Source organism: Spermophilus citellus (genome assembly GCF_964194105.1).
Source record: "Spermophilus citellus genome assembly, chromosome: 2".
Taxonomy (NCBI): Eukaryota; Metazoa; Chordata; class Mammalia; order Rodentia; family Sciuridae; genus Spermophilus; species Spermophilus citellus.
Genome location: NC_138183.1, coordinates 250226111 through 250249214, shown reverse-complemented (window position 1 = coordinate 250249214; position 23104 = coordinate 250226111). Strand labels below are relative to the sequence as shown.

The window sequence follows — 23104 nt, the reverse complement described above, 5'->3', positions numbered from 1 at the left end:
CTTGCAGGTTCCCGCACGCACTGAGAGACCTAGGAGGAAACAGGTTTATTAAGCTGGTCCTGACACAGGTCCTGACCCAGGGAAGGTCTGCCGCACCAGAAGGTCAGACCATGGCATTGACCAGATGGGCACCACGGCGGCTCTGTGTGTTCATCAGATGAGCCTAGCCGCGCTCGCAGATGACCTCCACAACACTGGGCTCCATAGGCACTGGGTCCGGACAGCGCAGGGCAGCTGAGGCCACCACTTCATCCAGGAGCAGGTGCACAAGCTCCTCATCCGCCACAAAGCGCCATAAATAGAGCTGCAGGAAGTGGCAGTCCACCTGCACCTGCTGCAGCCCGAAGCGCCCAAAGGTGCGCAGCCTCACACATTCCAGCAGCGTCTTCAGACTGATCTTAATGATGCCTGTCAACACCGACACCTGCAGGCAGGGACATAGGGAGGCAGCTGAGTGACTGTAGGTGTTAAGAAGAGGGGCCAGGGGGCTGTGGCTGTGGCTTAGTGGTAGCGCACTTGCCTGGCACCTGTGAGGCACTGGATCCGATTCTCAGCACCTCATATAAATAAAGGTCTATCAACAACATGAGGTGCCAGCAAATGGCATAAGACAGGAGGTCCCGGGCAGAGAGTTCCAGGGACATGGTACCTGGTACCTCTGCTATAGAGGTAACAGCAGCAGCGCTCGCGGGCTCCACAACACCTCCAGCCCTGGCAGGTACGTAGGTCCCACAAGGAGCCTCAGCAGAGGATACCCTATACCTACTCATTTGTTACAAGAATCACAGGGTATCTAAAGGGAAAGGAAGGCAGGACCCAGCAATCAGAGGCAGAGATAGGGGCCAGTATTAACATGGGGTAAGGAAAGACATTACTAAATGAGGGAAAAAATATCCCTGAACTTGGACTGGAGTTGGGCAAAAGCCAAGATGTGACTAGGAAACTCTGAGGACCCAGAACTACTGTGGAGAAAAAGGCAGAGGCTTCTAGATCAGCATCCAGGTTTGAGCTATGAAGTGATGGTGGTGGTGCTCTGAACTACCTGGAAACAGCCCTAGAAATAGAGACTGGAGGATCAAGGTCACTCTCAGTTGGGCACAGACTGGGTCCTAGGGCTTCCTGGGCTGGTGCAGAGCTGCTCCAGCCAAGCTTCCCCAGTTCCCCTGGAGTCTGGGTCACATGGGACTTCAGACCTTGTTGAACTCCACAGGGCTGAACACATCAATACGCTCAGAGAACAGCTTCTGGATATTGCTCAAGAGGTTGGTGTCCATTGGAGCACTGCATGAGGAATGAGACAAGGAATCACAACCCGCCCCGCACACGGTCCTCTTTCGTGCATTTCCCTGAGGCACCCCTACCAGCCAGACCTGGGTGTGTAGCTAGGTGCATAGCGGCCCTGCTGCCGAGAGCTGCTGTACACTGAGAAGGTCCTCTTGCTGGAGTCGCTACTCTGGGCCTTGCGAACACCCTCTTCATATAGGAGCCCCACCTGGTGGTGAAAGAGGTACCATAAGGAGCCTCAGCAGAGGATGCCTGATACTTACTCATCTGTTACAAGAATCGCAGGGTACTGAGTCACCATTTATAGAATCAGTGGAGTGGGGCAAAGCAGGACATGAGTCAGTCTGAGACCCAATATTCAGCATAGCCCTGCCCCAATTTCCTGGGTGACCCTAGGCCTCTGCTGCCCTGTAGGTAAAATGGGGGTGGTGATGCTACTACACTCCCAAGGCTGAGGAATAAGAACATGAATACAGGCATTGCCTGGCCCTTTTGTCTTGATCCTTAGAGTGCTGTTCCCAATACCCCCAGTCTGTGTCAGGGCTACAGCAGTCAGCCGAGGGCAGCACCTGCACATCAATAGCTGTTGTGTCCTCCACAACCCGCTTCATGACAGCGCGCACATTCCGAGGCTCCAGTGTAGTAAGCCAGTCCCGCGTCTCCACACTCTTGCGTAGCATCTGTGATATGACCAGGCCCTGCACCTTCACATAGTGGGTCAGCAGTCGCCGCGCTGTCTCCCTGGCCTCTGCACACAGTGTGCTGACAGGTGTCACTGGAGACTGGTCCTGAGCCAGAGGCAGAGGACAGAGGCAGTGGGTACTTGGTGACAGTTCAGGAGCCACTTCCAATTAAGAGTTAGACACAGCCAAAGTAGGGTAGAGGTTGGGTCTGGCCACCAGGGACTGCCCAGCCTCCTATGTTCCCAGAACCACCACCCTCTGCCCCCCACCATGAGCCCAAATTTCACCTGCACCAGAAACTGCTCATCAGTGAGAGTGAGAATGTAGGAGATAGTGGCTGTCTCATAGTCCAGGCAGAGGCGGGAAAGCAGCAGAAGCAAGGCAGGGGGGGTGGCACCTCCCTTCTCTCCTGGGCTGTCACAGAAGCTCTGAGCTGTCTGGCACATGGAGCGGATGAAGCCCACGATGAGGCCTTCTCGGACACCCTGGCTGCAGAACTCACCCTGGGAGGAAGAAGGGCCCAGATAGACAGTCCTTTCTTCTAGGCAGGGGCTGTCCCACCCTCTGCCCTGGCCCCTCTCCAAGGGACAGCTTCATCTTGCATCTTAAGTACCCAGGAGCAGCTTCTCTGCTTGGTCTGTGTGTGTGGCAGTGGCAGCACTAGGGACACTGGCTGGCACTTTCCTCTGCTATAGCTTGGCTGCAGGTGCTCTCAGAGTCCCCCCCATCCTGGAGAACCTGACAGCGCATCTAGAGTGCCCTCTAGGGGCAAAGACTGTGTGAGCCGTGGTAACTAGTCCTCAGTTCCCCAATCACTGGTAAATATGTACTAGTAAAAGGGCATTGGAGAGCCAATTAGCAGAACAAATAACTAAAAGCCCCTGCGCAGACCGTACCCGGAAATAGGGCTTGTTGGAGAAGGACACCTCCTTGGCAGTGAAGAGGTGCACAGCTGCCAGAGAGGCCTTGATGTGGCTCAAGATGGAGCTGGCCACATTGGCCAGCAAGTCGGCTAGGCTGGGGCCTTCCTTCCCAGCCAGGCGAGGAGCAGCGAGGGCCTGGCGCACATCCGTCAAGCAGCCCAGGAAGGCTGCCCGCAGGCCCTGTAGATGATGGCCCAGGCGCTCTCGGGCCACTCGCTCCACAATCTCGGTGGCAGCCTCAGCGAGCCCTGCAGCAGCCAGTAGGGCCCCAGGAGCCCGGAGGCGCCGATGGAAGCGATCCAGTGCTCGCACCAGCAGCGAGTTGTCACCACCACCCTGCTCCTGTGCCAGTCGCCGCTCCACTAGAGCAAAGTATCTGCCGCCCAGCTCCCGCGCGAAGGCTGCCAGCTTCTCGGCACCAGCGGGGCCTTGGGCTGCAAACAACTCCTGATAGGCTGCTGCCACCTGGCAGAGGCCGCCCACGAAGCCACTGCCACCTCGGTCAGTGAACTCTAACACATCAGGGGCAGGAGGAGAGGGCCCCAGCTCGCTCTCCAGGCCGCTCAGTTCCTCTTCAAGCCTCCCACGAGCATGCGCCAGGAACTCTTCGCACAGCTCCTCGGCAGGCTCGCCCAGGGCCAGCAACAACTCCACGCACTCGGCCTGTTCAGGGGCGCCTGAACCACCCTCCCTGTGGGGAGGGAGATGGCAGTGAGAGGCAGACCTAGGGCGGCTAGCAGGGTGGGCAGGAGTCACGGAGGCAAGGCAGTAGGCAGGGCACAGCCCACAAGGGCCTGGGAGGTGTGCACTCCGCCCTGGCTGGTGGGCAAGGCTAAGGCCAGGGACCACACCTGAAGCGCTGCCGCAGCTGCTGAGCTAGGCGGGCCGTGATGACCTGACAGTCGTCCTGGATGGCACGGAAGGAGGGCAGATGCTGGTATTGCTGCAGCACCGCCCGCGCGCGGCCCTGGTAGCGCACTGCCTGCCCGTAGGCGCCCAGCTCCACACACTTGGTGAGGCGCGAGGGCAGCTCGAAGAGGAACTGCAGCTTTCGCAGGAGCGCATGCACACCTGGGGGGCCAACCGGGAGAACATGTTAGCCCCACAGCAGAGGGCTGCCTTCTGCAGGGCCTGCTAGGGATGGGACCCACCTGCCAGCTTGGTGATGCGCTCGTGGCGGTCCTGCAGCGTGGCACTGATGCGCGCACTGAAGTCGGTGATCACCGCCATGTTGGTGGCCAGACGGTCCATCTCGTCCTCCATCTTACGGAAATCGTTCTTCATCTTCCGGATGGTGTCTGGTAGAGCAAGGGCCCAGAAGAGGGAAAAGGAGATGACTGGGGGGAGGGCAGGTGCAGCTCTCAGCTTGAGACCTGGAACAAAGGCTCTCACACACACCCATGACTGAGCGTGAAAGGGTTGCCAAGGGCTTGGTCACAGCATGGAGGGGGGTGATTATGTTAGAGCAGCAGGCATTTGCACACACACAGCTGCTCTGTACCCTTGGCTCTTGTGTCCAGGGGAGAAGCAGAGGGATCTCTGCCTTCAGAGGGTGTTTAGATCTCAAGGAGAACTCAAGACACTTGGTACTGGTGAAGCAGCATTAAAACACAAGTTCTGCAAAGGCAGGGACCTGTCTGCTAGTTCACAGGGGCATCCTTTATGCCTAGTGCAGGGGAAATAATAAATATTTGTTCACCCTGTTCTCCTTCCTAAACTGCCTGTCCACAACCCTTTCACTCGCCTTCTGGAACATGATCTATCTTATTTGAAGGGTCCTTCCCTTTTGTCCTCAAAGAAACCTGCCTAAGGAAGCTGTTCCTTTTACATCCAAGGTACCTCAGGGTCTGGCCTTTAATGCTTCTAGATCATTTCTACCCCACCTCTCCTCAAAACCCCACTGTTTTGAAGATCATGTATAATACCCACCCTTGTTGCCATCCCCTGCCACTCCCCTCAGTTCCCAATCACTCTTCCATCTTGATTCCCTCCTGCTACTTCTTTGTGGATATCAGCGACATGGACAAGCCTCTGAACACTGACTGTTCACCAGCCTCCTCAGTCACCTCTTCCTGCCTGTGCCTCATCTGGTCCACACCTCCTAGCCATCTTCAGGAAATGCCTCTCCAAAAATCTCAGCTGTAATTCCATCACCAACCTGTCCACCCACCAAACATCCCTGGCTCTTGATCACTATTCCTAATGCCTCTCTGATCATTTGAATCCTCCATCAGCATCACTGTGTTTGCCAGCCCCTGACCTCTCCTGTCCCCTCCTTAACCTAGTGCAGGATAAGCCCAGCTAGCCACTTACATCTCATACCCAAACAGCCAAAAATGGTCACAAAATCACTCCAGCTGTTCTCCCTTGAAACGTTATCGCCTGATGTCCCAAAGTAGCACTCCACGCTACCTAGCCATCTTCCCAAGTGATCTAGTGGGTCTGTTTTTCCATTTTCCAAAGTAGCATTTTCTCTTCAGTCCTCAGCCTCCAATTCCCTCTCTCCCTCTCCCTAATGGGGATTGAACCCAGGGGTGCTTTTACCACTAAGCCACATCCCCAGCCCTTTTCATTTTTTATTTTGAGACAGGGTCTCACTGAGTTGCTTAGGGCCTTACTAAGTTGCTGCAGCTGGCTTTGAATTTGCCATCCTCCTGTCTCAGCATTCTGGGTCACTGGAATTACAGGTGTGTGCCACTGCGCCCAGCTCATGCTCTGAAACTCTCTACTGGAGACCCTGCTTCATACTTCATGAAGAAAATAAAAGCAAATGTCAACTCCCTTCAAATCTGCAGAATGAATGGACATCTACACACAGTCCATGCTTTCTGCTCTCCCGCTCCCTGAGCACCTTATGCAGTCTCTTGCTGCAGCTGCTTGAAAACAGTTCTGCCCCTGGTTCTGACCACAGCCCTGCAGAAGGACCCTGTAACACCTCAATATGGATATGTCCAAAACAAGACTCCTCATGTTCCCTAAAGCTGCTTCTGTATCTTCCATCTTGGCTCCTGGCTATTTCCGACATGTCATCTTTGAGTCCTATCTTTCCTTCACCTCACATTCACTCCATTGGCAAGTCAACTGAAATTGCAACGTATGTAGAAGATAACAAAATGAAACACTGAATTAATTCATAAGGGTTATATTCTAAGGATAAAATGGATAACTTGCTGGGCTGGGGTTGTGGCTCAGAGGTAGAGCACTCTCCTAGCACGCATGAGGCACTGGGTTCCATCCTCAGCCCCACATAAAATAAAATAAAGACATTGTGTCCACCTATAACTAAAAAATAAAAATTAAAAAAGATAACTTGCTACAAAAATAGAATTTACCAAAATAGGTTTCAGAAAACAAAACAAAACAAAAATTCAGAATGTCGCTAAGGAAAGACATCCCTATCCTCTGGAGGTAGGACCCAGCCCCAGAGGATGTGCGAGAATGTCGCTCATCCCAGCAGGGAGAGAAGCTTCCACTTGAACTTGATAGCACAAACTCTGATATGAAAACCCCACAGAGTGTAGACAAAAAAGAAACAACACATTCATCTCTCTTATGAATGGAGATGCAAAGATGAATTAAATAGAGATGCGTGGGTAAATTAGAAAATGGAATTCAGCAGTTTTATTAAAAGAATAACTGATAAAATACGTTCAAATAGTCTTTATTTCATGAATGTAAACATGGTTCAATATCAGAGGATCTTTTAATAATAATTCACTGTATTTTCTCTCCCCTTTAAAAAACCTTTTTAAATTCACCATATCCATAAATAAGACAGCTGGGCACGACAGCATACGCCTGTAATCCCAGCAGCTTGGGAGGCTGAGACAGCAGGATTCCAAGTTCAAAGCTAGTCTCAGCAAAAGCAAGGTACTAAGCAACTCAGTGAGACCCTGTCTAAATAAAATCAAAATAGGGCTAGGGATGTGGCCAAGTGCCTTTGAGTTAAATCCCCTGTATCAATAAACAAACAAATAAATGAGACAATTCAACATCTATAACTGAGTTTTTAAAACTCAGTTAGAGGGGCTGGGGCTGTAACTCAGGGGTAGAGTGTTTGTCTTGCAGGTGTGAGGCACTGGGTTTGATCCTTAGCACCACATAAAAATAAATAAATAAAGATATTGTGGGCTGGGGATGTGGCTCAAGCGGTAGCGCGCTTGCCTGGCATGCGTGCGGCCCGGGTTCAATCCTCAGCACCACATGCAAAACAAAGATGTTGTGTCCGCCGAGAACTAAAAAATAAATATTAAAAAAAAAAAATAAAATAAAAAATAAAGATATTGTGTCGGGCTGGGGATGTGGCTCAAGCAGTAGCGCGATTGCCCGGCATGAGTGCGGCCCAGGTTCGATCCTCAGCACCACATACAAACAAAGATGTCGTGTCCGCCAAAAACTAAAAAATAAATATTAAAATTCTCAAAAAAAATAAAAAATTCTATCTCTCTCTTCTCTCCTCTTTCTCTTAAAAAAAAGATATTGTGTCCATTAAAAAAAAAAAAACTCAGTAAGATATTAATGGCTGAATATTTTCCTAACCTCCAAACTCAGCATCATGTTCAATGAGGCAGTTCTAGGAGCATCCCCCAAAATATTACAGACAGGACTGAGGTATGGATCAGTGATGGTGCACCTGTTCAACATGGGCAAGGTCCTGAGATTGACAGCTAGCACCACAAAAACAAAACAAAGGAAACAGTAAGAATGACCATAATTGCCACTGCCAGTCAGTATCACCTCCTCACCCGAATATTGTGCATGGAATCCAGGAGCTGGCACATGCTAGGCAAGCACTCTACTACTGAGCTACATCCTGAGCTCTTCTTGACAAAAGTGTCTCACTAAATCGCACAGGCTGGCCTCAATTTTGTGATCTTCCTGCCTCAGCCTCTAGAGTAGCTGGGATGACAAGGGGTATACAACCACACCCTGCTGAAAGAACTTTTTCATTTTTCTCAATACTGGGGATTGAACCCAGGCGCACTGTACCGCTGAGCTACATCCCCAGCCCTTTTAAGATGGAGTCTTGCAAAGCTGACCAGGCTGACCTAGAGCTTACAATCCTCCTGCCTCAGCCTCCTGGAAAGCTAGGATTTCATATATGTGCCACCACACTGGGATGCACCCATATTTTGATGTGAACATTTGTTTTCAATTCTCTTCAGCATATTTCTAGGAGTAGAACTGATGGGTCACATGGTAACTCTGGGTTTATCTTTTCAGGAATGGTTAAACTGTTTTTACTAGTAATTATGATGGTTCCATCCTCCACATCCTCACCAACACTTGTTATTTTCCACTCTGGGATTACCACCATCTTGGTGTGCAGTGGTATCTTGTTTTAACTTCCCTAATTACTAATGAAGCTGAGAATCTTTACATGTGCTTATTGGTCATTTGTATGTTTTCTTTGTAAAAACATCCATTTAGATCTTTTGCCCATTTTCAAATAGGGCTACTTGTCTTTTTATCCCTGAGTTATAAAAGTTCTTTATATTATAATTCTGGGTACTATACTCTTATTAGATATGTAATTTGCAAATATTTTCTTCCATTCTCTAAAGTGTCCTTTTATTTCTTCAATAGTGTCACATGAAATGCAAGATAATTCTGAGAAGTTCAATTTATCTATTTTTTCCTCTACTTATTTGTGCTTTTGGTGTCATATCTAAGAAACCCTTGCACAATCCAAGGTCATGAAGATTTGCATCTTTCTTTTTCTTCTAAGAGTTTTATATTGTTAGCTCTTACATTAAGGTCTATGATCCACGTTGAGTTAATTAATTTTATGTGATGTGAGATAGGGATGCAACTTCATTCTTCCGTATGTGGACATTTGCTGTCTTAGCACCACGTGTTGAAAAAACCTATTCTTCAATAAAGAGAGCAACTAAGAACAGAACAGGAAGGAAGAGCATGAGGAAAAGACTAACAGTAAACAAAGACGAATGGGGGGAGAGAAAGGGAGAGAGAAGGGAAAGCATATGGAAATGGTAGGAGACCTTCAATGATACACAAAATTATAAGAGGTTGTGAGGGGCAAGGGGGAGGGAAAAAAAAGGGGGAGAGAATTGAACAACAGCAGAGGAGGTAGAGAGGGAAGATGGGGGGGGAGGGGGGATAGTAGGGGATAGGAATGGTAGCAGAATACAACAGTCACTAATATGCCATTATGTAAAAATGTGAGTGTGTAACAGATGTGATTCTGCAATCTGTATTTGGGGTAAAAATGGGAGTTCAAAACCCAATTGAGTCAAATGTATGAAAGATGATATATCATGAGCTCTGTAATGTTTTGAACAATCAATAAAAAAAAAAAATAAATTAAAAAAACCTATTCTTCAAATTGAATGATCTTGGCACCTTTGTTAAAAGTCCATTGATCAAAGATCTGTTTGTTTTTGGACTCAGTTCTATTCAATTGATCTAGATGGCAATCCTATGCCAGTATTATATCTTCTTAGTTAATTAGATTGAAGTAAGTTTTGAAACTGGTGTGAGTTTGTTCTTTTGCAAGACCATTTGGGCTATTTTGAGTCTCTCACATTTCCTTATGAATTTTTATAATCCTCTTGTCAATTTCTTTCTTTCCAGGCTGGATTCAAACTCCTGGGTCCTTCAGCATCCTGTGTAGCTGGGACTATGGGAGCACATCATCCCACTCAGCTTTCCTTCTTTTTTTTTTCAGGATAGTTTTATTATTGAGTATAGAATTCTTGGCTGGCATTTGTCTTCCTTCCAGCACTTTGTAATGTCATGCCTTCCAACTTCCTGGCTTCCAAGAAATCAGCTGTTGATCTCTGGTTGTTTTTTTTTTGCAGACCTGGGGATTGAATTCCGGGCCTCAGGCTAGGCAAGCACTAGCACTGAATTAAATCCCTAGCCCCAGGTGTTGACCTTACTGATGATCCCTCCTGCATGAGAGAATGCTACTCTCTTGAGATACTTTCTAATTTCTCTTTTTTGGGGTTTTGGTGGTGTTACTGGTTGAATTCAGAGGCACTTGACCACTGAGACACAATCCAAGCCCTATTTTGTATTTTATTTAGAAATAGGATCTCACCGAGCTGCTTATCGCCTCACCTTTGCTGAGGCTGGCTTTGAACTCAGGATCCTCCTGCCTCAGCCTCCTGAGCCGCAGGGATTACAGGCATGCATCACTGTGCCGGGAGCTAATTTCTCCGTCTTTGGACTACAATGTGTCCAGGCATCAATCTTTTAACATGTATTCTACTTGTAGTTTGTTTTGTTTCTTGGACACACAGATAAATGTTTTTCATTCAAAATCTCTGCTACTGTTTATTCATATATTCTTCTCTCCTCTCCATCTGACACTTCTAGTGTACACATGTTGGCACACCAGATAATGTCCCACAGATCTCTGAGATTCTATTCAATTTTATCATTTTTACTTTTTATCCTTCAGATTGGATAATCTCAGTTGACATATTCAAGTTTTGCTGATTCTTCTCCTTGTTCAAATCTGCTGTTGAGCCATTTCTTTGCTTTTTTAAAGACTTTTGTTTTGTTTTTAGTTGTAGATGGGCACAATATCTTTTTTTAATATTTACTTTTTAGTTATAGGTGAACAATGTCTTTATTTTACTCTATGTGGTGCTGAGGATCGAACCCAGTGCCTCACACATGGTAGGTGAGCACTCTACCTCTGAGCCACGACCCCAGCCCAACACCTTTATTTTTTTATGTGGTGCTGAGGATTGACCCAGTGCCTCATGAATGGGAGACAAGCACTTCACCATTGAGCCACAACTCCAGCCCCACTTTTTTCCTTTTTTAAAATTTGTCCTAATTAGTTCAGCCATTTTTATAAATTAAATTTTCATTATATTTATTATACTACATCATTTCTACCTGGGTCTTTTAAAAAACAATATCATTTTCACATCTTCCTTTAATTCTTTTTTTAAATTTATCTATCTATCTATCTATCTATCTATCTATCTATCTATTTATTTATTGGCACCAGGGATTGAACCAAGGGGAGCTATACACGGAGCCACCTCCCCAGCACTTTTTATTTTTTTATTTTGAGAGAGGGTCTCAACAAGTTGCTGAGGCTGGCCTTGAACTTTTGATCCTCCTGCCTTGGCCTCCCAAGTTGCTGGGATTAGAGGCATGCATCAGCATATCCTTTTCTTTATGTCTTTAAACATCACTTTCCTTTGCTCTTTGAATATACTTAAAACAACAGATTTAAGTCTAGTAGTAAATAAATGTTTAGGTTTCATCAGAGACAGTTTTTATTATTGATTTTACTGCAACAGGCCATATTTTCTTGTCTCTGAGTGTCTCATAAATTTTTGTTGAAAAGAGACATTTAAAATAATATGACAACTCAGTGAATCAGATTCTCCTCCCTACTCAGGATTTATTGTTGCTGCTTGCTATAGTTGCTGTTTTTGTTTAGTGATTTTTCTGAGTTACTAAACCTGATCTAATTAGTTTCTGAATAAATTCCACAAAGTCTGTGTTCTTAGATGTGTTTGGTTACTGATATCTTCACTCGGTTAGCTTAGTGGTCAGATAATAATTAAACTAAAAACTCCTTAAATGTTTGGAACCCATAAATCTCCCTGGCCGTGTGTGTGCATGTTGGGGATCTTAAACATGCAGCCAGTCAGTTGGTTACAACTTGGCCTTAGCCTCCACTTCCTGTTAGTACAGAGATTCCAGATAAGCCAGAGGGGAGAGCTTAGGGCATTCTAAGGCCTTTCCTGAGTATGGGTACAACCCAGCAAATGTGTGTGGCCTTCCTGAGATATGGACATCCAATTCCTGAGCTTTTCCTTTTAGACTTTTTGGTTAGATTATTAGCTAGCCTGACTATTATCCATCAACTTGGGCAATCACACTACTTATCTATAATTGTTCTGAAAAGCTCCTCCTTGAGAGGCCTCCAGCACTAGGCAACCTCTAAGTCAAATACTGATAAAGCTACAGAGTGAAGTCCTTCAAGAAACCCCCAGACAGCCAGACCAGGGCATAATTATGGTCCTAGCACTTGGGATGCTGAGGTAGGAGTAGCACTTGAGCTCATGAGCTGAAGACCAGTATGGGTAATATCTTGAAAAGAAGAAAGGAAAAAAAAAAAAAAAAAAAAGAAACCACCAGACAGATCAAATAATGACAATTTGTTGAGTATGAGGTCTTGAAAGGGCTCCATCTCTGTTGTCTTCCATCCAGGACCAGAAATATGAGCTATTATTTTTCAAGGCTGTAGCTGAATTGGAGAGCAAGCAGTGGGGCTAAAGCAAGTTAAAATGTCCTAGGGCTGGGCACCGTGGCACACACCTGTAATCCCAGTGGCTCTGGAGGCTGAGGGCAGAGGATAGTGAATTCAAAGTCAGCCTCAGCAACTTAATGAGGCTCTAAGCAACTAAGAGAGATCCTGTCTCTAAATAAAATATAAGAAAAAGGTGGGGATGTGGCTCAGTGGTTAAGCACCCTGGGTTCAATCCTCAGCACTAAAAAAAAAAGTCACAGTGTTCACTATTCTTACCAAAATTTAGCCATTTTTCTTTTTCCCTATATTACTGAAAACCTTGGTTAATTTCTACAGTTCTAAAGAAGTTGTTTCAGACTACTGTGGATATTTTCATTGCTTTTTAAAAAATACTTTGCAGTTATAGATGGACACAATATCTTTATTTTATTTACTTATTTTTATGTGGTGCTGAGGATTAAACCCAGTGCCTCACATGTGCGAGGCAAGCGCTCACTCTATCACTGAGCCACGACCCCAGTCCTTTTCATTGCTTTCTAATGGAGGAAGGAGAGATCAATGCATTTGCTCCAGCATTTTTGCTCACATCACTCCAGAATCTCACTGCCTGCTTATGCAAATGAGGTTGTGATGGAACACAGCCACCCTCGTTTATTCACATATCACCTGTATGGCTATTTCAGGTGTCAGTGGCAGAGTTGAACAGATACAACACAACAGATGGCCCAGAAAGCCATGTGCTATGGTCCTTTTCAGAAAAAGTTTGCCATCCCCTGGTCCACAGTCAGGTCCAGCTCTCTCCACTGCTATCCCTGCTGCACTGGAGAGTTTCCCAGGGCCTTTGCCTAGGCTGTTCTCTCAGTTGGAGTCATTCTGCCCCCACATCCTCCTGGGGGAATTCCATCACTCACTTTAATTGTCCCCATCTCAGAAAAGCCTTTCTCTACCACTTTTATAAATCAGTCTCTACCATCTACCCTCTAAGAGGTTACCTGTTTTATTTTCTCCAGAGAGCTTGTCAAGGGAAATGATCTTAACTTCTTCATTTACCATGATCCTCAGCACCACATAAAAACAAATAAAGATATTGTGTCCATCTACAGCAACAAAAACATATAAATAAATAAATCACCTTGCTGCTCTATCCACCACCTAGTGCTTAAGCTGAAACCTGGAGGTAATCTTTACAGTCGAAGCTCCTTGGGCTGTCAATATTGCCCCCAAATGCCTCTCATCCTGCCCATCACCATCGTGCTGGTGCAAGCTACCAGAATTTCTAGCCTGGACTACAGAAAAGGCCTCGCTCCTGCCAGCTCTCCATCTGTTCCTCCCAGTGCAGCTGGAGGGACCTTTTCAAAACACAAGTCTCACCACATGATTCATCTGTCTAAACACATTGCCTCAGCACTCTTTGGATAAAGGAAAATCCCTGATATGTTCTGGAAGGTCTCTAGTTAAGCTCTACCACATCTAGCACCTGCCTGGCTCTGCCCACATTCTTCTTCCCCTTCTGCTACTGTAAGTAAGTGCTTGGTGCCACCTCACCACCGCCCCCCCCCCGCCCCTGGCAGTGCTGGGGAACTGCCTGCCAGGCAAGTGCTCCACTCCTGAGCTACAGCCCAGCCTAGTAAATGAGCACCTGTCCTTAGCCGAGGGCAGCCCCTGTACCTGTGCACTGCTCCAGAGTCTCTCAGCTCTCCTCCTGCATGTCCCTGCCCAGTCAACAAGTACTCCATGTTGCCTTGCTCTCTGGGTGCTCGACTAAGTTTGTTAGTTCCATTTTTTGGAATGTTTTCTTCATTTAGTTCAAAGACAACCATGCTTCTGGCTGGCCTCAAACCTCTCCAACTGCTCGCTCCCTCTGTGGGATCTTCCTTGTCCTCCTGACTTCAACTGTCAGAATACCCTTGGGCTCAATTCTCAGATCTCTCCTCTCTCTACATTCCCTCCAAGTTGATCCCTCATCTTGTTCCATACACCTTGAATGCCGGACTCTTCCTCTAATAGGCATCACAACTTGACAGGGCCAAACTGAACTTTTGAATTTTGCTCTCACTGCAACTTACTCCTTCAAAATAAGAAGCATTACCATTCTACCCAGTGACTCAGGGCCCACACCTCCAGCACCTTTAATTCTCTTTCTCTCATGTATCACATAATTCAATCAATAAATGCCTTAAGGTTGACCTTCAAAAATATCTTGAATTATTCTACTTTACCACTATTGCCACCCTGGTCCACATCATCAGCATGACTGCTACAATAGCCACCTATGGTCTCTGCCACCCTCACTTCCTTTCATTTTTTTTTGGGGGGGGGTACTGGGGTTTGAACCCAGGGGCACTTTACCACTGAACTACATCCCCAGCCCCCTTTATTTTTAGAGACAGGGTCTTGCTAAGTTACTGAAGCTGACCTTAAACTTGCAATCCTCCTGCCTCAGCCTCCCAAGTTGCTGGGATTATAGGAGTGTGCCACCATACCCAACTCTATAGTCCACTTTCTTTTTGGTACTGGGAATTGAACCCACCACTGAGCACTTCACCACTGAGCCACATCTCCAGCCCTTTTTAATTTTTATTTTGAAACAGGGTCTAAATTGCTGAGACTGGCACATTGATCATCCTGCCTCAATATTCCAAGCTGCTAGGATTACAGGCATGTCACTGTGTCTAGCTCTAGTCCATTTAATATATATAAGTATTTTTTTCTTTTAGTTGTAAATGGATATAATACCTTTATTTTATTTATTTTTATGTGGTACTGAGGATCAAACCTAGTACCTCCTTGGGCTGGGGATGTGGCTCAAGCGGTAGCGCGCTCGACTGGCATGCGTGCAGCCTGGGTTTGATCCTCAGCACCACATACCAACAAAGATGTTGTGTCCGCCGAGAACTAAAAAATAAATATTAAAAATTCTCTCTCTCTCTCTCTCCTCTCTCTCTTTAAAAAAAAACAAAAACAAAAAAACCTAGTGCCTCCCACATGCTAGGCAAGTACTGAGCCACAACCCCAGCCCTCTAGTCCATTTTTTTTTTATAAATAAAGTTTTACTTATTTTTGTATGTGGTGCCGAGGATCAAACCCAGTGCCTCACACATATTAGGCAAACACTCTACCACTGAGCTGCAACCCTATCCCCTCTCTAGTCCATTTTTAACAACGTGGACAGAAGGGCCCTTTTAAGACATAAACCAGACCAACCGTTCTTCTGTTCTTCCATCTCACTGTAAAAAGCAGACTCCTCACAACCACCCAGGTCCTTCCCTAACCTGATCCCTACCAACCCTCTAGCCTACCTAAGCTTACCACTCTCCCCTGCTGCGTCTGGATGCTCCAGATGTGCTCTCTTTTCCAGACCTCTGTGCTCCTGCCCCAGTCCCACCACCCCATGGCTGGCTCTGTCTCTCAAGGCCCTGCTCAAACGACACACCTCAGAGTGGCCTTCCCATACTCACCCTCACTAAAGGAGGACCCTACACATATTCTTTTCTTCTTACTCAATTTTTTGAGCACTTACTACCACCTTTACTTGTGTGTTTACTTATTGTCTGTCTTTCCAAGTAGAATGTGGGCTCCAAAAGGCAGGAGCTTTGTCAGGTGGATTCACTGTTAGAGCCCCAATGTGCAAAATAGCTCTTGGCAAAATAAATTAAAAAACCTTATATGATCTTTGTGTCTCTAATGTCATAATTTTTCTCTCCTTGTTTAATTAGAGAAGGAGAGTAGGAGGAAGGGGAATAAGAAGAAAGGAAGGGAAGAACAAGGCCATCTACCTTGGACCAGAGACAAAAGTTTCCACTAATTAAAAACAAACAAACAAAAAGCAACTTTACTGAGACTTCCTTGGTGTTAGGAAGTCTTTTTAAATGATTTATATAAATTCATTTAAAAATTTCATTTCAGGGGCTGGGGATGTGGCTCAAGCGGTAGCGCGCACGCCTGGCATGCCTGCAGCCCAGGTTCGATCCTCAGCACCACATACCAACAAAGATGTTGTGTCCGCCGAAAACTAAAAAATAAATATTAATAAAAAAATTCTCTAAAAAAAATTTCATTTCATCATTTCTCCTCTTTGGTATTAAAACAACCCTTTTGGGGCAGCTATTACCTCCACTGTAGTCTGACCACAAAGGACCAGAGGGAGGGAGGTGATAGTATATTAATGTCAAGCAGGACTGAAATCTGGGTCTCCTCCCTCTAAATCCTTACTTTTCTCCCAACACAGGAGGAATGAGAGATGTTAGACTCATGTGTCCCAGTGGGGATCACCTGTGGCTGAGATGAACTTGTTGTAGTTTTCATAGACCAGGGTCTGCATGTCGCTGTCTAGAGCCCGGATCTGCCGCACCATGTCGGTCTCACTGTCCATCAGCTGGGCCAGGGGGCACTCTCTACGCAACTAGAGAAGTAGGGTGGTTAGTGTTCAGGTCAGGGGGCATTCATGTCCCCCAACTTGCCCAACTGGTAGGCTTTCTGTGCAAGAAAACTCTGATCCCACCCTGTCACGAATCCCATATATGGAGCCTACAGTGGCCTGCCTCAGAGATTACTGGGTTAGACCCGGTTTGGGGTTTGTCAGGCTCAGCCTAGGTACAGCCTTGTGCCTGTCAGAGCCTGGGCCACGCCCCCTACCCGGGCCCTATGGGAACAGCAGCCTGGAGACCTCAGACCCCAGCACCACCTGAGGCCAGTCCCAACCTGCCCACGCTCTCAAGCTCCAGCAGAACCTCTACTGCCTGGCGCGGTCGTTCTCCTCTTATGACCCTTGCTCCTGTCACCCCTGCAACGAAGTCGGAGGCATGGTCTGGGGGTCTGATACATGGGGAGCCTGGACCCACTACTCCACACACACCTTGTCCAGATAAACTTCCGGGTCGAAGTGTGCCCCATTGAGATCAGTCGGGTCCAGGGGGTCCGGCCCGGCGGGGCGCCCCGCCGCCTCCCCCTCCGAGAGTCCGTAGTAAAGCTTCAGCATCCCGTGCGCCTTCCGCCGCCGCTCCGGAGCCTCCGCCTCGGGCCCTTCCGGGGAGTCTCCAGGTCCAGACCCCGGGCCAGGCCCGGTGGCTGCCGCAGCCATCGCTCCCACTGCAGCCCACGGGCGTGAAGCTGGAAAGGGAACGAGAAGTACTTCCGGCAGCCATAAAGTTGTTGTTGAAACGAGGCAGTCCTTCAGGTGAAATGTCCCCCTGCAGCTCTAGGTCCTTCGAGACTAGTGTTCCCCCACACCGGTCCTCTACGAGTGATGATGGTTCCGGGAGAGCCCTGAGTTCCCCTAGTTTGGAACTGCCTTGGCTTGCTGCTCTCTCGGGAAGAGGGACGGGTCATGACTCCCCAGTCCTTCATCCCTGCAGGCAAGAGACACAGGGAATATGTGCACAGATGGACTGGACGCGCACTGGAATTTGTTCACCTAAAATTGGGGACATACCCCACTAGGGGGCTGCGAGGACTAAAGCCTGTACCCTAACCCACAGGGGCATAGAGCACAGCTCTTCTAGACCTGCCCTCTTTTTAAAGTCCCCAAGAAGTTCTGGCACGCACATTACGCACATTTGAGAACCCCTATTCTCTCATGCTTAAAACAGACCCCGCAGACGTTAAATGACTGAAGGGATGTGCTACTGGAGGGTTGGGAAGGAAGGGAGGATGATTCCGGGTTTCTGCCTTGGAAAAAGGTGCAGCTAACGACAGCTGAGGGGAATGACTTGAAATTCAATTGGAACGCACAGAGTGGGAATGGAAGAAAAGAAAGACTTTGTTCATGCGCGTAGCCCTTGAAACATTACTTACGATGGTCTAGTGGGGGCTGGATGGAATGGATGGAAAAAACTATTTATTTAATTTTTCTTTGCTAAGGGTCCTGCAGACCAAAACAGAGCACGACTTATTTTCATGGACCCTATGAACTACAATGTTTTTACTTTTTTTGTGTGTGTGGTACTGGGAGATTGAATCCAGAGGCTCTAAACCACTGAGCCACATTCCCAGCCCTTTTAATTAATTAATTTTTAAGACAGAGTCTTGCCAAGTTGCTTAGGCCCTTGCTAATTGCTGAGACTGGATACGAACCTGTGATCCTCCTGCCTCAGCCTGTTGCTTCCATTACAAGCCACAGGCCTGCCTGTTTTATTTTTACATTTTTTAAAATATATTTTTTAGATGTTGATGAACCTTTATTTTATTAATTTATTTATATGTGCTGCTGAGAATCAAACCCAGTGCCTCACACATGCTAAGCAAGCGCTCTGCCACTGAGCCACAACCCCAACCCTACATTTTTAAATGGTTGAAAAATAACATTTCATGACTTTTGAAAATTACACAAAATTCATACTTCAGTGTCCAAAGTACAGTTTTACTAGAATACAGCCATATTCATTTGTTTATATATTGTCTGTGACTTCTTTTGAGTTACAATAGCGACTGAAACACTTGCCCCAGAAACCTTATAGTCCACAAAACCAAAAGCATCTACTATCTGGTCTTTGACAGAAAAAGACATATGTCAATCTCTGAACCAAGGGGATGTTCAGAGACTGTTTTAAAAAAACATATTAAGCCAGGTGTATTGGAGCTGGGAGTGGTGGCACATACTTGTAATCCCCGTGACTCAGAGGCTAGGGCAAGAGGATTGCAAGTTTGAGGCCAGCTGCAGCAATTTAGCAAGACCCTAAGCAACTCAGCAAGACCCTGTCTCAAAATAAAAAAAGCGATGGGGATGTGGCTCAGTGGTAAAACACCCCTGAGTTCAATTCCTGGTACCTAATTTTTTAAATGAAAAAATAAATAAAAACATTAGATTTCAGCCTTTGAAGCTATAATCTATAATCTTATCAACATAGAGTATAAAGGGCTGGGGATGTGGCTCAAGCAGTAGCGCGCTTGCCTGGCAAGCTCGGGGCGCTGGGTTCGATCCTCAGCACAACATAAAGATGTTGTGCCTGCCGAAAACTAAAAATTAAATATTAAAAAGTTCTCTCTCTCTCTCTCTCTCTCTTTAAAAAATAAAAATAAAAAAATAAAGAGTATAAAGATTTAGCTTTGTCCCAGCAACCCTCCACCACAAATTTAGGTCCACTCCAAGAAGTCTATAAACTTTTTAAAAAAGTGGCAGAATGTTGTCAAATTGGCAGACCAAGGGTACAGTATTTAATTTCGATTTTATAGTGGGGCACTATTTCACAAGCCCATCTGAGGATTATGCAATTACTTGTAGGAATATATAGTTGTTTGATTTTGGTATTTACTATGGAGTTCAGACTCTGAAGGGACAAATAGGCATTGCCCAGGAGAGAGGGAAAACATTTATATCTAGTAGAAAAATAAGTCTAAAAGGTAATAATTTTTATTGTCCTTTAGGACATGAACCAGTTTTGTATCTAACTCAGTATCATATTTTATTTTATTTTTGGTACCATGGATTGAACTCAGGAGACTGGGCCACTGAGCCACGTCCCCAGCCCTATTTGTATTTTATTTAGAGACAGGGTCTCACTGAGTTGCTTAGCACCTCGCTTTTGCTGAGGCTGGCTTTGAACTCATGATCCTCCTGCTTCAGCCGCCTGAGCCACTGGGATTACAGGTGTGTGCCACTGTGCCTGGCCCTATCCCATTTCTTTTTGAGATAGTCTAAGTTGCTGACTCTGGCCTTGGAACTTATGAGCTGCCTGCCTCAGCCTCCCAAATTTCAGGGATTACAGGTGTGCACCATTGGGCCGCCTCCAGTAATCATATTTTAATATTCTCCCTTAAGTACCTGTCTATATCCAGATCATCAAGGTGATTTACAATCTTACTAAGGGGACTCCCTTCATTGGTGAGTTAATCAATCTTTTTTACATATTAATTTTATGTTTAGATGTCATGTTTTTATCTCTTTGAAGATTTTATTTTGATAGTACATATGGTATGATTTTCTCATGAATAGTTTGTCTTATGAAAGGGTCTCACCACGATGCCCAGGCTTTTCTTGAACTCATGTTGAAGTGACCCTCCTGCCTCAGCCTTTTGAGTAATTGGAAGAATGTTAAGATTTTTTTAAAATTATGCATGTATAGCTGGGCATGGTGGCACACACCTGTAACCCAGTGACCTGGAAGGCTGAGTCAGGAGGATGGCAAGTTCAAAGCCAGCCTCAGCAATTCAGTGAGGCACTAAGCAATTTAGCAAGACTCTGTCTCCAAATAAAAACTAAAAAGGGCTGGGGATGTGGCTCAGTGGTTAAGTGGCTCCAGGCCAGGTTCAATACCTGGTACCAGAAAATAAATAAATAATGTATATATGTGTATATTTAGATATATGAAGTTCCAAAAGATGCTGACTTTTCAAACTGGCAAAGAGGTCACCTCTATAGGATCAGGGTACAGGAGGGAAACTGCTAACATCCACTTTATGCCTGTAGATATGCTAATCTTCTATAAGAACATAGTCATGGGCTGGGGTTGTAGCTCAGTGGAAGAGTGTTTGCCTAGCACAGGTGAGGCAATGGGTTCAATCCTCACTACCACATAAAAACACATAAAATATATTGTTTCTCTCTACAACTAAAATATTTTAGAATATATATTCATATATTGCTATAATTAGCATTGAGTTAGGAATTTCAATGTATTGAAGTTCACTTATACTCAAATGAGAATTTGGGTGCAAATACCTATCTGAACAATGGGACCACGGATGTGCATTGGGACATCACCCTTTTGATGTGCTTTAAATTTGTTACTAGAATGACATGCCTGAAGCAGGCTACTTTGTGAAAAGAGATTTATTTTGGATGCTGGAAGTCTGAACATGACAGTGCTTCTGGCAAGCCTCCTTCCCGCAGACTGCACCACATCACGTGTTTATCTGTGTGGTCTCTCTTCTTGATATAAAGCCACCAGGATTCAAAGGGGTTCTACCCTAATGACATAATCTAGTTGCTTCCCCCAAAGCCTCTCCTCTGAACACCAAAGCCTGCTAAAGCTGCTTCCCTCTCAATACCATTAATATGAGATTTAGGGGATTAAACTCTGGCATGAGTTCAGGGATCAAACCATATATTCAAACTCTAGCGGGCTGGGGTGTGGCTCGGGTCAGCACTTGGCTTAACACGCTCAAGGTCCTGGGTTTGGTCCCCAACATTGCAAAAAAAAAAAAAAATGACATAGCCACATGGTTAGGTCAGGGGTCTGAGGAACTGCTGTGATTTGCGGCAGATGGGGAGGAGGGAGCAAGCATGGATGACAGCTGTAGGTTCCAATCCTACTGTGTGGAGGTGGGAGACTTCAGGTCTTGGTCTGATCTAGAACCTAACTTTCTGGGCAGGCAGCTGGGCAGGAGACAGTAGGCTGGCACGGTGGACATGAGTTACTCCCTCTCCTACTTCAACCCCTGGGAGCTTTTATATCCCTCCATACCATTTTTCACAGCTTCTCTGGTTTGTTTTGTTGACAGCAGTGGAATTCTCACCTCTCACCTGCGTGAAGGAAATTGTTTTTTTCTGGGCTTGCGTCTGCCCCTCCCTGCTCTGTCTCAAGGAGGATGGGATCTGAGCTCCAGAATAGACTCAGTGTGGCTCAATGGCTATGCAAGCTTGAGGAAAACAATCCCTGACTCAGACTTGAGAATAAAAAAGGCCTGATGCTGCCAGCCCCAGAGCTCTGTGGGACTCTGGAAATGAGGGAGATGCTGAGCATCCAAATATGGAGGGGAAAGCTGGTCAGCGTTGGTCCTGGAGGAAAACGAGAAAAAGTGGAAGAGCCAGCTGCTTTGAGCTACCCTGGACAGCAATGGAGGATGTATTGTCCCGTCTCTTCCACCTCAACAGGAAGTGGGGCAAATACCTAGAACCTGCAATCCAGCCTAGGTCCCCTCACCAAGGATGCTTCCAGCTACACATCTGGGTCCTAATCTCATTTGCCTAAAACTTGCCACAGACCTGGGGCGTGCCCTTTAACTCTGCTGTGCCTGGTCATTCGTCTACAGAATGCACACGCACTACCTGCATCTGTGGAGATGCACACAGTGGAGTTGGGGTGGAACCGTGGCAGATGCTGTCCCTTTACCAGCACAAGGGCCCCACTGCTCTGCATCTCTTGCCCATGCCTCCCCACCTCAGAGCAACCCCAGCCATCCATGAAACACTCTTGTATTTGCTGGAACCAGTCTGCGTTCCAGAATTTTGTCCCCACCCCCAGTGTCCTCCTAGTTCTGGAATCCCACTGCTATTCCGGATGGAATGCCCTAGGTCCTCAGGGTTCTGCTGCTCTTCTGGGCAGTGCTGGTCTGCTCAAGCTCTCACATCTGATTTGAGTCTACACTGCGGCCAGGATGCGGTGGCGTGACCGCATAGCTGTGTTCTTCTTTCCACCAGGCATGATGCTTACCATGACCGCACTGCTGCTCTTCTTCATACACCTGGCCGTCTTTGCCAACGATGTACATAACTTCTGCATCACCCACCACTATGACCACATGAGCTTCCACTACACGACTGTCCTGATGGTAGGCCTGGGCAGGGGCTCAGGGCTGAGGGGCTGATGGAAACCCGCTGTTGTGTAAGGGGACCGCTCTCCCACTGGATGGGCCTACAGTTCTCCCAGGTGATCAGCATCTGCTGGGCTGCCATGGGGTCACTCTACGCGGAGATGACAGGTGACAAGTTTCTGCGGTGCTGTGCCCTGACCACCCTGAGTGAGTGGGAGGAGGTGTGCTAAGAGGAGGGGGAGCTTTGGAACCCTAGGATGTAACAGGAGAGGGCAGGGGTGTTGGGCTGATGGGGTCTCTCTCTTCTGCCCAGTGCTCAACGAAGCCATGTTCTTCAACCGCCTGTCCCTGGAGTTTCTGGCCATCCAATACCGGGAAGAAAACTACTGAGGCCTGGGGACTAGGGACGAGGATGAGAAGGGAGAAGGAAAAGGCTGCTTTGGGTGTTTTAATAAAGTCTGTTATTTATTTGCACCTGTCAGCTCCTTCAAGGGGGAAGT

At 46.7% G+C, this 23104-nt stretch overlaps 2 protein-coding genes across 2 annotated transcripts; one reads left to right on the top strand and one right to left on the bottom strand.

Annotated features, from left to right (window-relative positions):
* Positions 1 to 30: 30 nt before the first annotated feature.
* VPS51 (VPS51 subunit of GARP complex) lies at positions 31 to 17268 on the bottom strand. The gene is made up of 10 exons (XM_081281033.1): positions 16990 to 17268; positions 16407 to 16536; positions 4042 to 4188; positions 3742 to 3961; positions 2864 to 3581; positions 2255 to 2470; positions 1854 to 2072; positions 1371 to 1492; positions 1194 to 1281; positions 31 to 424 (listed from the first exon to the last, which is right to left on the bottom strand). The coding sequence occupies exons 1-10, from the start codon at positions 17212 to 17214 to the stop codon at positions 164 to 166; spliced, it is 2346 nt and encodes a 781-aa protein (XP_081137159.1). The 5' UTR covers positions 17215 to 17268; the 3' UTR covers positions 31 to 163.
* A 3658-nt stretch (positions 17269 to 20926) lies between these two features.
* On the top strand, positions 20927 to 23097 carry TMEM262 (transmembrane protein 262). The gene is made up of 3 exons (XM_081282668.1): positions 20927 to 22622; positions 22712 to 22811; positions 22918 to 23097. Exons 1-3 carry the CDS (start codon positions 22449 to 22451, stop codon positions 22992 to 22994), a joined length of 351 nt encoding a protein of 116 aa, XP_081138794.1. The 5' UTR covers positions 20927 to 22448; the 3' UTR covers positions 22995 to 23097.
* Positions 23098 to 23104: the final 7 nt, after the last annotated feature.